The sequence below is a fragment of the Neopsephotus bourkii genome, unplaced genomic scaffold (genome assembly GCF_033783945.1).
Source record: "Neopsephotus bourkii isolate Nb327-2 ecotype Australia unplaced genomic scaffold, CSIRO-AGI_Nbou_v1 NB_234, whole genome shotgun sequence".
In the NCBI taxonomy this organism is placed as follows: Eukaryota; Metazoa; Chordata; class Aves; order Psittaciformes; family Psittacidae; genus Neopsephotus; species Neopsephotus bourkii.
In genome coordinates, this window is record NW_026900744.1 from 7,191,125 (window position 1) to 7,207,496 (window position 16,372).

Consider the following 16,372-nt stretch of genomic DNA (forward strand, 5'->3'; position numbering starts at 1 on the left):
GCTTGATATCTGCTTATCTCCTGACTTTTGAGGATTGATACTCCCTTGGGACACCTGCAGAGACCAGGCCTGCTTTAGCCAGTTCAGCAAGGGCCCTGTGCCAGCTCACCCTGCAGTGGTAGCTCTGTGGCCACCAGACTGTTTTGGCACTGCCTGTAATTATAGTGGGGAGATGAGGGTGCTTGCTTTCACACTTATTAGAAGACTGATTTCTGACTCAAAAGCTGATGGGGAGGCAGGAGCGTTGGGTGGCTGGGGCTGAGTGTTGCTTGCCGATAGCTGCTGTGTGGAGAGAAGTGCCCTGTGGGGCTATTGACAAAACTAACTGGGTTGAGCTCTGGTCTCTCATGGCTCACAGTGTTGTCTGGCTGCTGGGGCTGGTTATAAAGGGCCTCGCTATTCTTGCTGAGATTGCACTAATAGCTGTATAGCTTGTTGGGAATGTGCAGTGTATGCATTGCTTGGTGTAACCAAGTATCTAAGCCTTGGTTGCTGTGGTAGAGTGGGGCCTGATGCTCTGGTTTGCAAACAGTGGGAACTTTCTTGCTGAGATGGGGAAGTGATTCTCTGTTGGTGAGAAGTGGAAGGAGGTGTGTTGCAAGGTCTCTAGGTATTGTGCAGGGTGCGTTTGGGCCCCAAGGGTTCCCGGTGCTTTGAGATGCTTGGGCCTGTTGGCTTGACTTCAGGTGTTCAGGGCTCAGGTTTGGGTTCCCCATCTCCTCCCAACTCCTTGCCCGAGAGGATCAGGATCCAGGAGCAGTCAAAGGAGTGTGTCTCCCCTGTACAAAGAGGACAGATGCCAGCCACCTAGCTGTAAACATCTGCAGTGTGTAGTGTGGAGGGCAGTAAGCGCTCATGCCTGGCTGGATGGTGAACCGAGAGGCATCAAGTGCTGATGTGCACAGAGGAAATGGCAGAAGTGAGTTGAGATTCCCAATATGCTTGTGCTGGAAAAACCCTGCCTGCAGCAAAAAGGCTGGTGTGGAGCCAGGCAGACCAGTGTGCTTATCCTTTTGCTTAGTGAAGGTAATGCTTAGCTGCTTTACAACACTTCCTTTGCAGCTTGACTGCCAACACCCCAAGGCCAGTGGCTGCCCCTTGGGAGACAGAGGAGGGTGAGACATATTTGCATCTACTCACTGAGCAAGGCACACTTCAACCACTGTTTAATGCAGGACTGTGTAGCATGCCAGTGTGGACACCAGCCCTTGCAAGGACTCAAGAAGCTTGGGGGTTCCCTGAAGATGTGGCAGCTCTGTTAGCTGAATGCAGCAGGCTGTCTTGCCTTGAGAAGCTGTGGGACATGCATAGGTGACTTTAATAAGGGCCTGCAGTGTGATTCTATCAGTTCTGCCCTGGTTGAGGTCCTGGTGCCTGCCCAGAGCCCATGGTCAGGACAGGTGGATTGCCTGGCATGCATGGAGTATTGGAGGCACTTCCAAGACAGAGCAGTAGGAGGGACTTGTTTCTGTTCATACTGGTGGGAACTTCTGTGCTAGTGCTGTGTGGAAGCAGGCTGCTTCCACTGCTTGCGTGGGATGCTTGTTGGGTTCAGGGCTGCTGCCAGGATGACCCTTGTCTGCTGTGTGCTCTGTGCAGCCTTCAGCAGGTCTGTCAGTGCGAGTCTTCTCACCCAAGTCTCCCTGAGTTGTTTTGACCTGGGGTCCTCATTGGCTAGTGGTGCTGGAGCCCTGCTGGCACTGCAGTCAGTACAGTAACCTGTAGTGCCTGAGCTCAGGGGTTTCCCTCCAGTGAGATGTAGCTCTGAGCTCATGGGTGACTGATACCATCTTCTCATCCCAGCCTGCCTAAAATAGGCAAGCACTCTGCAAGAGTTCTGTCTGCCCTGGACCTGTAGTAAAGGTGACTCATTCAGCTTGATAAGATAAACACTGAGCTTGAGTAGTCAGGTACCTTTGCTGGGAACTAACTCTTGAGGGCTCCTCAATCTAGCAAACAAAGGTGTAGCTGGATGTAGTGGTTGAAAGCTGAAACTAGATGGACAAGTTTGGAGCTTGCTCTTAGCCATTAAAGCACCATAAAGCTCAGCAGCTTTCAGGACTTGTACTTACTGCATTTCCCACAGCTGGAGCTTTTGAGTGGCTCTCGAGGATGCTCTAGTTCCTGCTACACTTTCCTGGCCCCTGCTGCATGTGGAGAGTGGATAACCTTGGCAGTGCCCAGGACCTTAAGTATTGCTTGCTACAAGTGAGTATTATTTGCTGTTAAACTCCTTTAAACATTGGGCTAGGAAGATGAGCATCTGTTCTGCTGCTGATGCCCATGAGGTATGGGAGTCAGTTCTGAGTGGGCTTTGCCCCAGGGTTGCAGCTGCTTCCATGGTGACATGAGGAATCACTTTCTGTGTTTTTGAAGCACAGCAAAACTTCTTAGGCTCTGTCCCTGGGGTGTGTGGCTGTGCAGGCTGCTCTGGAGCCTTGCTTGGAAGAATGGGTATTGTGTGAAGGAGAAGACCTCTTCCACTCCAGTGCTGTTGTAGAGGTTGGGTGGCACTCACGTTGGAGGAGCACAGAGGGTATGACTGGGCAGGCACTATTGCGGCACTCAAGAGGCGTAGGGAATGGTGATGCAGAATGCTGTGTGCCAGGCACCTGTGAAGACTGCTGCCAGCAAAGCGGTCATGTAGGTGCTTGGTAGTGTCTGCTGCTGCTGTCTGGGTCCCAGCTAGAGCAAAGAGGACATTACTGAGCTCTTACTCTTGCAGTGAAGCTGAAAGAGTGATGCTGGTGCTGGCTGATGGGGGCTTGAGGTAACAATGGCTGCAGGATGCTCCCAGCTGGGACCTTACTGGGAATGAGGTTTCTCTGGCTGCTGGTCTGGGAGAGGCTCCATGCTTCCTGGTGGTGGCAGCAACAAACCTCCTGAGGGGACTGGGCTGGGACTGTTTCCTCGGGCCTGTCTGTGGGCAGTGGTTCCCATACAGCCTTTCGGAGGTCTGGGAGCAGCTCTGGGGATGCCTCCCTTGCAGCAGGGTGAGTCAGGTAAGGCCTGTGCTCTACCTTCCTTATGCTGCTCTCTGGGCTGGGGAGCACAGGGGCCTGGGTGAATGTGTTTGAAGCCTGCCTGCAGCAACAAGAGCCTGCGTCCTTCCTGCTTTTATGGAGAGCATCTGTCTGGATCACTGGTGTGTGCTTAGAGTGAGGCTGAGCAAGTATGGGGAGAACCAGACTACCTCTCTGCAGCCTTGTATGCTTTCCACCACAGATACAGATGTTCCCTGTCTGGAAGGAGAGTGGAAATGTCATTGCCAAGTAGCTGCAGCTCACCTCTGAGGTGCTGGGTTATGGGTTGATACTTCATGTCAGGAGAGTTCTGTGCAAGGATATGAAACCAGGAACTCCGGCACCAGAAACGTGTGTTTCTGAACTGATGGCTTTCCTTCCTCATGCAGTGGGTCTGCCAGTGATGCTGTGTGGCTTCTCTGGCAGCAATCAGTGGTCAGGAGCCCAAAGCTGATTGCAAAAGCACTGCTCTGTGAAGGCTGTGGGCCAGCTCTGCATCTTGAAGACCTTGCACCAGGGTCAGGCAGAGAGCATTGTGCAGGTGGGTATGGGAGGCAAGGCTGGTAGCAACATCATGGTTATGGGTGATAATGCTTGAGCCTGTACAGCAGGAGCAAGACTAAGGGGCTGGAGGTACAGTGCTGAGGTTGGAAGCTGTCCTAGCTTGAAATGTTAGGATCTGCCTTGGAAGGACTGCTGGTAGTGGATGATGGGGTTCCCAGCAGAGCTCAGGAGGTAGGGCCAGAATTAGTGAGAAGTGGGGAGCATGTGGTTCCACTGGGAACTAGATGCTGGTGCATGATCAGCTGAGAGCAATGCTGGCCAGATACACATAACTGTATCTCTGAAGCTGTACTTGAGATCTTCTGATCCACAGGCCTGTGCTCTGCAGGCAGCCTCCTGGGAAAACAGCTGCCTGATCTGCGCTTCTTCCCTCCACAGATACTGCCACCACCATGGAGGGGCTTGTGACCATGTATCAGGACTTCATGAAGAAAGCAGGTGAGTGTTCGGCTCTGTGCAGCTCGTGCCTTCCTGCCACAGGCACGGGGGGTGGCTGTCACCCCTGAAGTAGTCTGGGTCTGGCTACATCCTGCCTCTTCCCTTGTGTACATGCAGCTCTGGGATTTTTGGGCTGCCTGTCAGGCTGTTTTGCCTCAGGCCCTGTGTGCAGGCTGTTTTGGGGCACTCATGCCCTTGCACCTTACTGAGTTTTTAGTTAGCTTTACCAGCTTCAGTTCCCAGACTGCCCCCCCCTCAGACCTGCACTCCTGTCCCAGGGGAATGGAATTGCCATTCCTGATGTCCACCCCAGCAGCAGCATTGCTGGCAGCAGCCTGGGGTGAGAATGCTAACCACTCTGCGCTGTGGCTTTCTCTGCAGACCCCCGCATTGCTGATTATCCACTGATGCAGTCCCCGTTCCTTGTGATGGGCATCCTCCTGGCATATGTCTACTTTGTACTGTCCTTGGGTCCCCGATTAATGGCCAACAGGAAGCCTTTAAACCTAAAGAAGTTCATGGTGCTATACAACTTCTTTCTGGTGGGCCTGTCTCTTTACATAGTCTATGAGGTGAGTTGTTGATGGCAGGCTTTGTCTGGCATATGAAAACCTGCATGCAGGCTGCATAGGTGGTGGGGAGTCCTGCAGGCTATTGCCTGCGCTTCTGTGCAGGGCTTCGGAAGTGCAGTGGGTGATGTGTGGGACCTCACCCTGGTGATGCTTTTGTTGCAGTTCCTGATGGCAGGGTGGCTTACTGGGTACACCTGGAGATGTGACCCTGTGGACTTCTCTCAGGACCCCAAGGCCCTCAGGGTAAGTTCTTGTCCCTCTCCCAGTATTGGGGATGGCCTTAGGACTTCTGTTTAGACAGCAAGGTCACAGCCACCTGCCTTTCCTGAGGCAGAAGACTTAGTCTCTGGCTCTTGGTTTCACCCCAGGGTTACTGTATGAGCATTCTTGGTCAACGGGCATTTCAAGTCTAGGTGGGTCTCTAATATTAACATGTTCTGTTACAGATGGTCAGTGTTGCTTGGCTCTTTGTCTTCTCAAAGTTCATCGAACTGACAGACACGGTGAGTAAGTTACTGTGAGAAAGCCTTGTCACTGCTTTCTGGGCAGGGACTTGGGGCCCAGTGTACCTGGGATAGGTGTGTACTTCAGCCCTTCCACTCTGACCTGGTAGTGCTTCTGTCTGGCTTTATTACCAAGAAGAACATGGTGGGCTGTTGCAGGGGACACTCCTGGCGTGTTATAGCTCTGGAAGCTGTGGAATGACCTAATGGGTAGTGGCAGTGAGCTTGGGGCGGGGGGAAGGGGAACTGTCCACTGAGATCAGACACTAAATTATTGGCCCATCTGCTCCCAGGGCTGCAGGTCCTTGATGTTATTGGGTTCTCTTTGCAGGTGATCTTTGTCCTGCGGAAAAAGAATGAACAGGTCACTTTCTTGCATCTCTTCCACCATTCTGTTCTGCCTTGGAGCTGGTGGTGGGGAGCAAGGTTTGGTCCAGGTAAGATGGAAACTGTAGGGATGCACAGCTTGGGGAAAGGTTGGGTTTAGCCGCAGCAAGCTGACAAGGGGTTTTGGCCCTGCTGGGCTCTTAGAAACTTCTTGTAGCACTGACTGCGGCAGAGTACTGACTTATGCTAATGAAAATCTTTCTGAACAGGGGGAATGGGCTCATTCCATGCCATGATCAATTCCATGGTGCATGTTGTCATGTACCTGTACTATGGGCTCTCAGCAGCAGGACCTGCCTTCCAAAAGTATCTGTGGTGGAAGAAGCACATCACAGCCATCCAGCTGGTGAGTCTGCTGTGGAGGAGAGCATGTGCCTTCATCCTCTTCTCTGGGGGGCATGCCAGCCCCTGTACCTGTGAAAGGTGCAGCCAGCAGCTGTAGCTGTCTCTTCTGTAGCTTCTCTGGGTTTCTAATAGCTCTGAGACCTCTGACAGCCCTACCAGCCTGGTTAGGGTGTGGGTGCTGCTCAGTCTGCTGCCCCTGGGTTCATTCACACTGGGAGGGTGAGCGACATGTGCTGCCTTGAGGCTTGTGCCTGCCTTGTCCAGCTGCTGACTGCTGCAGCATGAGGAGGCACACACTCTACTGCAGAGTGGAAAAGGAGCCTATTGGCTTAGTTTAGAAAGGTCTCTGGGGGGGGAGGGGATGGGGGTGTCCCTAACCCTGCCCCCATAAATAACTTATCCCTGCTCTGCCTTGTTTCCAGGCACAGTTTGTGATTGTCTCTGTCCACATCTCTCAGTATTACTTCATGCCCAGCTGTCAGTACCAGTTTCCCATCTTCGTCCACCTCATCTGGATTTACGGGACCATCTTCTTCATTCTCTTCTCCAACTTCTGGTACCAGTCCTACACAAAGGGCAAACGGTTGCCTAAGGTGGCTCAGCCAGCAGCCCAGCACAACGGTAGCAGCATCCACGAGAATGGCACTGTCACCAACGGCAAGGTCAAAGCCAACTAGAGGGCAAGGCCCTCCCAGAGCCAATGAGAGCCCCGGGGCAGAGGCAGCTGGGACCTGTTCCCCTGCTCCTGGGTGCCACTAGCCAAGTCAAGTGCCTACAGACTGTTGTACCCCTGTGCCCAAGCCCTGCTGTCCTCTGTCTGCATGCCCAGCCCCTCTGCTCCGAGCAGCTATGGGCAACTTCTCCTTGGAGGGCTTGTGCTGTTTCTCAGTGTTGCTGAGCAGAGCGGCAGCTGCCTGCATCACAGCTGTGGGGCTGCAGTCCCATTCCAGTGTTTCCAAAGGAACTTCCCCAAGTGCCTACATCTGGCCCTTCTGCCTGGGGGCCATTTCCTTCTGAGTAGGACCAAAAGAAGAGACTGCTCCCTGTCCTGGTGCCCCTTCCTCTTCCCTGTCTCCTGAGAGCCTGTGTGGATGAGCAGGCTTGTCCCTGGCTGCTTGCTGCTGCCAGCTCCACTGTGAGTGCTCCTGCTCTACCGTGCCTTGTGCCACTTTGTTCCATGCCACAGTGCTGCCTGTCCCTTTTAATCCCTGTGTGCCCAGGGTGGGAGGTCCTGCCCTGGCATAGCTGTGCTCAGGTGTAGCAGTGGAGAATGTAGTGGTGGTGTATATGGAACTCAAGGGCCCAGACCTGCCCAGTACAGTACACATGCCTTGTGCCTACTATGTAGCGCAGGGGTTGTGATGGCCTGAAATGCCTCTCCCACATGCTAAGCCCGGGTTGCCTTGCCTTTCTGTGCCTGAGCTAGGTGCTCAGTGTGTGCTTCAGCCACACTTACATGATCCTGTATGGCAGCTGGTGCCTTGCTCCAGAGTGGGGGAGGCCAAGCTCAGCCTTACCTTGGACCACTTCCATTCCTGCATACTCAAGACTTGAGCAATAATTGCCCCTAGAATCAGCTCTTGGGCTTTCCTGCTTGGGCCCAGCTCTGCTCTGGCCCAGTGTGAGCACAGCAGAGGATGGTTGTAGCCTGCGCTGCTGTGGTGTATGTGAACACATCTTGCCCCTGTGCATGTGAAGGTGTACCCTGCCCTACCAGCAGGGCAGTGCAGCAGCTCTCCTGGTCCTGGTGCCCATCACTTGCTCAGGCTGTAACCAAAACCGTGCTGATGGCCTTGAGGTTGAGGTGAAGGAGCCAGGCCCTATCAGATTGGGCTGCTCTTCTATCACAAATAAACAGACAGAAGGAGAAATGACTCAGCCCTCTTTTTTCCTGGCTTCCTGTCCTCAGAAGCTGTTCCAGGTCCTTGGTGCTGCCCAGTGTGGTTGAGGCAGGGCTGGGAGCAGCAGCTGGCATAGCAGGTTTTTGTGTTGGGGGGAGAGGGCGGCAGCAGTCTGCTGATGAAGCAGATGGCAGATTGTTCCCAAGTGTTCTGGTAGAGCAGTGCTCATGGCAGGAAATGTGTCAAAGCTCCTGTTGTGAAAGTGACTCCACCCTGTCAAAGAATGGCTGGGGTGGAGCAGGGTGCGTGTTGGGACCTGGACACTGGCCCAGGAGGTGCTGCTGCCTTTCAGACATCCCAGGGAGCTGAGGTGTGGTGGAGTGGGGAATAAAGACCCCACTCCGTGGGGATGGAGTGGGGAAACAGCAGTTTGCCTTCTGCATCTGCTGAAGCCAAAGCTGCTGCCAGCTGTGACTGCCCCTGCAGTGTGGATCTGTGCAGAACATAGTTCAGGTCAGTCAGAGAGAGGTTTATGTTCCTGCTGTCTTCCTCTTGCTACAGCAGGGCACCATGCCTTGGCTGGGCTCTGTTGTTTCTACCACCTGAGACAGTTTGGCTTCCCTGCAGGGTGGCTGGGGTGCAGTGCTGCCTTGCCTTCCCCATGCCCTTCTGAGAGGATAGCTTAGGTGCTGAGTCAAGCCTGGGGAGAGGGGTGGGTAGCTTGTGGCCAGGAAGAAAGCTGTTTCACTATAGGTTTGTTTGGGGTGTGGGGAGAGCTTTAGTGTCTGTCCAACCAATGCTGGACCTAAGCTGGATGTGAGGGAAAGCTTTGCTGACTGTGCCTGAGCTACTGTACACTATACTCATGCTCCAAAACATAGGAAAACATCAACATTTGTTGTGACCAAATAAGCCAAACTGCATGTGGGGATCACCGCATTTTACAGGGCTTAGTGCTCTTGTATGTATTAAGCCTTAAACTGGGTCTGGCTGCTGCACTGTGTAGTGATATCTCAGTTGCTGCTCCTCTGGGCAAGAACTGTCAGGAATACTGGTTCTGGTCCCTGATGAAGGAGTGTGTAACCCTAGGTGGGTGCTCAGAATCCTCTTCAGGAGCTGTAGGTGACAGTCCAGCTGAAGATGGAGCTTTTCCCATCAAGCCTCCTTTCCCCTCCTTCAGCTGGCTTTTGGTAAACACAGCCCTGTCTTTGCTTTTGCCCAAAATAGTAACAACACTTTTGAACTAATCCTACTTGGCCTTTTAAAAGGGGCTGTTCCCTGCATGTGTTCTGCTTTCCCTTCCTCCAATTGTTCCTGTTAGCTGAGATCTTTCCATGGGCTGGCTGCGGCCCTTGGTAATTTACATGCTGTCATGGTCATTTGGGGCTGTTGCTCTGAACTGAATCCACACCGTATATGGCAGCATTTCCTGGGCCTGCTGACTCAGTGCCCAGCTCTTTCCTCTGCTCCTCCTCGCTCCAGTCTGGGGGCCAAAGGAAGACACTGCAGTACCCTCACCTAGTAATGCTCAGGGGTTTTCATGGGGTGTATAATGCACAGCTTTGCGGTGTGGGTATGTGCTAAGGAGAGAGGCAAGATAAGCTCTGGCTGAGAAAGGTGAGCTGCTTTCTTCCACAGCAAAAACTCCACCAGTTTTCAGACATAAAAGCCTTTCTTGCAGGTTCCTTGCATCCTGGATCACTGCAGGAGTGTGGGGCAGGGCTTCTACAACAGCAGCACAGCTCCAGGGCAGAGTCTAACCTTGTATATAGGGCCCTGCCTGCCCTCTTCCCCATTAGATTCAGCTGCTGCCTTAGGCTTTGGTCTGGGAGAGCTGCCTCTTCATCCCTTGGACCTCCCCCTTAGAAGGCTCCCTCTGGGTTAAACTCAGGAGGCAGAGCAGGAGCCTGGTGCCAAGTACAGCATAGTACTGTGCTGAGGGGAAGGTGAAAACAGTTAATAACAATCCACCCTCAGCTAATCACAGCACAGGCTTTGTCGAGCTACTTTGCCCAAGATGAGGTGCTAATTAGCTGTGCGGTGTCCCTGGCAGCCCCTGGTGCAGCTCAAGGACAGGCTGGATGGGTCTGTGGCAGCCCCACACCCTCAGATATCTCAGCTCCAATCACTATGCAGAGCAGCACAACTGCAGTAGCTGCACTGGCTTTTGCTGAAAGCTCAAATATGCTCCCACCAGCATAACTGAGCTTGGAAAGAATGCATTTGTCCAAGTGCTGAGGAGTCAAGCTCTACCAAGCATCTGCATGCTGCTTTCTCTGCATGCAGCATTATTAAGGCAACAGGGCTTCCCCTGAGCCAAAGGCAGGACAGGGATCAGGTATGCTGGAACAACATATGACTAAGGGCTACACACTGGGAGCCTCTTGCATGATAGCCAGGCTGGCTGTGGCAATGTAAACTAACCACCCGGTTTGCATCAGTCTACAATGCTATTGGCAGTCCCTGTCTGGCCTTTGGGGTGAATGTACATAGAGCATCTCACTCTATAGCTCCTGCCCCACCTTTTTTCCCCCCACCAGTAGCATTGGGCTCCTAAATTCAGCACTAAACTCACTGCAAAGGCAGCTATGCCACCCTGGCATCCTGCCTGCAGCACTACAGCTGTGTAGCAGAGCAAGACTAACTGCTGAGTGCAGGTGACACTGCAGCTCAGACTGCCAAGAACTTCCCAGCCTGCTCTGGCATAGGTGATCACTGCCTATAAGTGCCTGCAGAGGCACACTAAGGCCCAGCTGGTCAAAAAGCAGGACGCAGGTGTTTCGTATTGTCAGTTGTGCCTTGCTTCTCCCCTCCAAAGCAGGGAGCAGCTGGCAAAGGGCCCTCTTCCTTAGGCAGGGACCAGTTCAGAGATGCTTCACTGCTCTGTGGAAGCTGAGACAAGTGAGGGGTATTTCCTCCAAGCCCCAGTGCAGTTAACACACTATGATGAGTGTTGGAGGAGTAGGAAGTCAGCTACAGCTTTCCCCCTGTGGTGGAGCTGCTGTGCTTGTGGTCAGCATGGATGTGTGTGGCAGGAGTCATACCTGTCTTAGCCATTGCATAGCATCCTCCTTCTCCAAGGACTTCACATGTTTGCTAGGCTGAAGGTTTCTGCAAACTGGCCCTAAAGAATAAGAGCTTCAACCACTTGCCCAGATTGCAAACCTCAGTTCTTTGAGCCATGGCCTTCTCTTCCATCAGACTCCATAAAAACAAAAAAAGGCAAACTAGAACAAGTTTATTAACTTTTAAAATACTGTACAACAAGCTAAGCCCCTCTCCCCACAACAGTCCTGTGCACTCAGCGTATGCCCTGGTGAATGATGCTGCTTTTGGCACTGTTTGCCTTTTCTTTCTCTTTCTTCTTTATGGGGTCCATCTCAAAACAGCGCCAGAGCCGCAGCGTTTCATCAGCAGCTGCTGAGGCCACTGTTGCACCATCAGGGCTCATAGTTAGGTTCAAGACTCTGGCAGTATGACCTGAGGAGGAGGTGGTGTGCAATTAGGGCTGGGCTCATGACCACATTACTCCCCACCATATTGCAGCAGTATCAATTCACACCCCAGGTATGCATTTGGAGCAGCAGTGTTTCTTTAGCTGCTCCTAGCAGCATGCTCCTGGACACCATTCTGCATTAGTAATGCTCCAGGCTAGACCACAGGTCTGTTCTAACCAAGGGTTACACCTGCCTTCAGCCTCTATTACCCATCTCTTCCAAAGACAGGGCCCAGCTTACCTCGCAGCTCAGTGACCTTGGCCATTGTTGGATACTTCCATATAACCAGCTGATTCTGTGCAAAGCCATGGCCTGAAATGAACTCCTTGTAGTTTGTGGACCACAGGATAGAACAAACCTGGGAAGAGGCAGTAATGCAGGTAAGACAGGCTGCTTGTGCTGATGCTCACTGCCAAGAGGTGAGCATGGTCCCCTCCTCTCCCATGCCTTTGGGCCTCAGGTGCCAGCAGCTCTGCACAGGGGTCCTGCCAGAAAGTGTTTATGTCCAAGCTGGTGTTCATGTCTCACCTGGGAGTGGGCATCAACAGCACTGAGGCAGGCACCAGAACACACATTCCAGATGCGGATATGTCTGTCACTAGTCCCACCTCCGGTGGCCAGAACATTTGACTGCCACGGACACCACGCCACAGCCTGAGAGAAAAGGGTTCATCTTAAGACATGCAAGGGGCAGCCTGTGCACAGCCAGTGCTGCACACCTGCCTTGCACACAGGCATGTGCCCACAGCAGCCCTGCACTCACCTTGACAGCACCCTGGTGCTGAGTGAAGGTCTGTACAGGAGCAAAGTCCCCGCTGTCCCCCTGGGTGCACGGCCAGATATTCACCAGGTTGTCATTGCCACCACTAGCCAGGTAGCGCCCATCTAGAGACCACTTCAGTCCACAAACCTCCTGTGTGTGGCCAGCAAGTGTGGCCACATGATGCTCAGCCACTCTGACATCATGATGGTGGATATGGCCAGTCCGTGCCCCACTGCAGAAAGAGAAGACTTGCAGCGTCAGGCTGGTTTTCACCAAAGAACATTTCTGAGCTGTTCCAAGACTGTTGTACCTGCCACTGGCCTGGAGGATTGAGCAAAGTAGCCACAGAAGCTCTTCAGAACTTCAGCACAAAGGGCAAGAGAACAGAGAGACCTTCTCCCCACTGTCCTGACAGAACAGGCCGAGTAAGAAAAATCCCAAGCAAGGACAGAAATTCCTCTCTGCCATCCCTAACCTGCACCAATCGGATCTAGGATAGGAATCTGCAACAGTTGGCTGCTGCCCTTCACCCACTGCTTTACCTGGACAGGATGTAGCTGTTCCAGCTGAGGGAGCCCACACGTGAAGAATGGCTGGTCATGTTTCGGAGGCGTTTCTGCTGCTGGATGTCCCATAGCTAGAGAGGCAGAGCAAAAAATTCTCTGGAGGATGAGGAAACCCAGCTTTATTGCCTTGACTGGGAACCTCATTGCACAGGCTCTGGCATTCAACCTCATCAGCACAGGGGCAGAGAGAATTGGTATCTCATGCCTACAGAGCAGAGGGCAACTCCAGGTGTCAGAAAAACCCCAAAACCAATCTGTGCCTTGCATGCTGCATTGGTCACTGGATGTGGACATTTCCATGCCACACCAGTCAAGACAAGTCAGGATGCACTGCATTCTTCTAGTGCTAGCCAAGCTTTTGTCCCAGGGCCCCCCAGTTCTGGCAGTCTCTAGGAAGCAGCTCTAGTTTTGCTCCTGCACTCACCTGGACCTCAGCATTACTTGTGCCAACAGCAAGGTAGTTTCCTTCTTTAATCCATGACACAGAAGAAACGTAATCATCTGGATGCTCCATCTGCAGCAGCTGAATAATCTCACCAGTGGTATGATTCCACAGATAGACAGAGCTGTCCAGAGCCACCGCCAGGAAGTTCTGAGAGCTCCAGTCAATGAGATTCAGATCTACAGTTTGGAAGAGCAATGGAGGTCACACTGTGTTTAGAGAGCTCTGCCTTTCACCAGTACTTCACCAGCCTTCTAGGTATCACCATGCCCAGGTAAATGGGGTAAGATAGCCCTGATCCAAGTCACCTACACAGCCCTCTGGACCACTGTTCCCTAAAAGGCTACACAGGGACACTCCAGAAGTGGTCAATGCTGGTCTGGGTGCATAAGGGTACTGAACCAGGACCTAGGAATCTTGCTGTCATGTGGAATGATCTCAATGCCCAGCTCTCAATGTTGCAGCCTACTTACAATAGTCATTGCGGATCTCTGGTGCATCCAGGATCCGGTCTGGCATTGAGGAAATGTATCTGCCATTCTTCCTGCTGGATCCAGGTGTTACTTTCTGACTGTAGAGCACTTTCAGGTTATTCTGGTAGCCTGTGTGCAGAGGAACAGATTTGTTTACCCAAGTTAATAGTTCCTCCCAGCTGCGCACTGTTCACCCAACTAGAAATCCCTTCCAGTGAAAAAGAAATCCTGAGGAAGAAATGCACTCAGAAGACTGCAGTTGTGTTCATCACTGGCAGCATGAACTGCTGAACCAGGGTAAGCTCTGATTCCCTAACTCACAAGAACAGGTTTAACTGACAAGCACTTGGCTTTCTGTATCCCATTATGTTTACTGGCAGTTCAGCTACCAGTGCACAGCAGGGTTTGAAGCTTTTGCAGACCTCAGGAAGTTTTGCCACCTGCTGTACAAGTGAGGAATTATCACTCATTTCAACTGTAAACAAATTCACTGTAACTTATGCTGCTCCACAACCTCAAGAACCCTAAGAAAGGAGACTCCACTGTGCACAGGAACCTTGAGAAGCTGCCAGTTGATCTCTCCCCTGTCCACACACAAGGCCTCTGTGTTGCTGCTCCTCTGCCCAGATCCCTCCAGCTGAGTTAACTCACACAAACCCTGTGTCATACCTTCTGGAGCATTCTGTGGTTTTCCACTGAGGCGGAGGATCTTTGCCTCTTCTATATCAAAGCCATTCAGATTCACTGCCCAGGCTTTCTGTTGTTCCTGGAGACAAACCATCCTCAGTGAGATGCATTGAAAACACAAAGTCCATGCCGCACTTAAGACTGCAGCTGGCAGGCATGTACCCAAGCCCCTTTCTCCTAAAACCAGGAGGTGTAAAACTGTGCTGTGGGAGTCAGCAGGCACGACAAAGTTTTTCTTCAGACATTGGCACACTGTCCAGCTCAATATTTTCATACACAAGAGTGGCCAGTTCAGTGTCTCATTGCCTGTGGGGAAAGCCACAGCCCTAAGGGACCAAATGCTTCATAAACAGTTTTCAGAACACAGTGTACACATTCCAGAATAGCTCCCATGTAGCCATTGTCCTAGAATAACACCACCAGCAGTTTCTCCCAGCAGATTCACAGCTTTGTGTCTTTGTAGCAGCCTGCTACATTTTAAAGCCTCATTAGCCCAAAGCTGAATTTCACTACCAGAAGCGGCAGAGGCTAGTGAGTGGAAGCAGAGGTGCAAGACTATGCTCCTCCCTGTGTCTAGGGAGACAGCCCTGTAGAGCACCTACACTCAGGCTCCTGTGTAGCAACTGAAGTGCCTGTTCCATCTGCAGGCTCTACAACATTCACCTGTGGCTCTTAAAGCCCAGAGCTGGAAGCAGTGGTGGCTGTGACTGTCAACCCCATATGTCCATTTGATAGAACTTCAGGTTTATAAGTTATCTATAAAAGACTAGGAAGAATTAGGTGTTTGATAGTAATCACTGTAGTAATTGTAACTTAGCAACATGCTCACCTTCTTGGTAGGGGACTCCTCAGCAGGGTCATTCTCTTTGGTTAGGAGGAAATTTGCCATGTCCATCTGCATAGTGCTGCGGTTGGGAATGTAGCGATCACCCCCAGCCTTTGTTGGTGTGCTCTGGATTTTGGATCCAGATTTACCTGTGTTCACATGCATAAATATTATATTTTTAAATATAATAAATGTAAATATTGTCTTACAGCTATTGAACAGCTTGTATTAGAGCTTTCAAGAGACAGCAAACCCAGCACTCCACCATATCACACCTGTGAGATATGCTGCAGATAAGTAGGACTCAAGATAAGTCATACCACCCAGTCACAGTTAACTCATATTTTGTCCCACCCTCCCGCCCCCATAAACGCTCAGGTGAGGGAGTGCCAGGAAACAACTCCTTGGGCCTAGAAAAACAATCCCAGAGTTCACAGATAAGGGCAGGATACAAAAATACTGTTATAACATATAAAGCTGTCAGCAGACCGTTTTGCCCACACTTGTCTAAACACTCATCTGTGCCAGCAAGGTTCAACTGGAGCCTCAATGCACACAGCTCTGCCCTCCTCGTACTAGAGAGAAGATGGGCGACTCCAGGAGCCATGCCATGTAGCCCACCTCATCCTGCCTGACCAGAAGGGCAGCCTAGCGCAGAGCTCAGAGCACCACGGCTGCAGGCAAGCAGTCAGGGCGACGCTCCCCCACCCGACCTGTGCTGTGTTGCCTCCGCTCACCGGGTGTTCTGGACGGCGTCTTGCTGGAGCTGTGGGAACGATTGAGCGGCTTCATGGGCGACATGATGGCGGCGGGGCCGGGCCCGGGGTCGCCGCTCTCCTTGGCCTTACGCTGCCACCGCGCGGGCGGCGCGTTGGGGATCGGCGTGTCCAGCTTCAGCAGCCCGTGCAGATCCGTTTCGAACACGAACTGAGCCATAGCGAGCGCTGCGGGATCGCAGCGTCAGCGTGACCCACATCAGCCGGCCGGGCTGTAGCCCTATCCCGCCAGGTACCCCCCCAGCTGTACCTCGGGGCCCTCTCCACCACAGGAGACCCTCCCCGCCCCAGGCCGCTCTCCACCACCGCAGTACGCCCTCCCAGCCACTCCTCAGGGGCCCCTCCACCACAGCACACCCGCTAAGCCGCCCATTAGGGGCTGCTCCACCGCAGCCTGCCACCCGCCATGGCCACACCTCAGATCCCCCTGCACCCCGACCCCTCACCTCCACTCTGAAACTGACGCTCCCGCAAAGCTACTCCCCGATGGCATTTAAACCCCGCGCTGCCGCTCCTCCCATTGGCTGCTTCAAACCCAACCGCTCCCGCTGCCATGGCGACCACGACGCGCCACATCGTGATTGGCTGATCTGCGGGACGGGGCGGGGCTCTCCCCCACGGCGGCTACGGGTGCCGGGTGGGTGGGTAGTGTCGCGTTTCTTTCCCGTG

The 16,372-nt window shown here is 52.8% G+C and overlaps 2 protein-coding genes across 2 annotated transcripts; one reads left to right on the forward strand and one right to left on the reverse strand.

Annotated features, from left to right (window-relative positions):
* The first annotated feature begins 1,349 nt into the window (after nt 1-1,349).
* On the forward strand, nt 1,350-7,703 carry ELOVL1 (ELOVL fatty acid elongase 1). Its single transcript, XM_061345104.1, is given in 10 exon segments — nt 1,350-2,208; nt 3,413-3,519; nt 3,521-3,564; nt 3,966-4,025; nt 4,407-4,597; nt 4,760-4,840; nt 5,044-5,100; nt 5,432-5,537; nt 5,697-5,833; nt 6,255-7,703. Coding segments are annotated over 10 exon segments (1,095 nt in total). The 5' UTR covers nt 1,350-2,151; the 3' UTR covers nt 6,510-7,703.
* A 3,211-nt stretch (nt 7,704-10,914) lies between these two features.
* CDC20 (cell division cycle 20) lies at nt 10,915-16,293 on the reverse strand. The gene is made up of 11 exons (XM_061345085.1): nt 16,150-16,293; nt 15,665-15,871; nt 14,931-15,076; nt 14,084-14,180; nt 13,415-13,543; nt 12,924-13,120; nt 12,476-12,570; nt 11,934-12,165; nt 11,699-11,824; nt 11,411-11,528; nt 10,915-11,153 (listed from the first exon to the last, which is right to left on the reverse strand). Exons 1-11 carry the CDS (start codon nt 16,277-16,279, stop codon nt 10,975-10,977), a joined length of 1,656 nt encoding a protein of 551 aa, XP_061201069.1. The 5' UTR covers nt 16,280-16,293; the 3' UTR covers nt 10,915-10,974.
* Between the last annotated feature and the right edge of the window lie 79 nt (nt 16,294-16,372).

What these genes read in the sequence shown, in the direction of transcription:
- CDC20 (XM_061345085.1), bottom strand. Translation starts at nt 16,279, where the DNA reads ATGTGGCGCGTCGTGGTCGCCATGGCAGCGGGAGCGGTTGGGTTTGAA. An exon ending in ACCACAGAATGCTCCAGAAG is followed by an intron (nt 13,544 to 14,083) that starts GTATGACACAGG and finishes CTCTGCACACAG; the next exon opens with GCTACCAGAATAACCTGAAA. An exon ending in AGAGATCCGCAATGACTATT is followed by an intron (nt 13,121 to 13,414) that starts GTAAGTAGGCTG and finishes TCCAAACTGTAG; the next exon opens with ATCTGAATCTCATTGACTGG.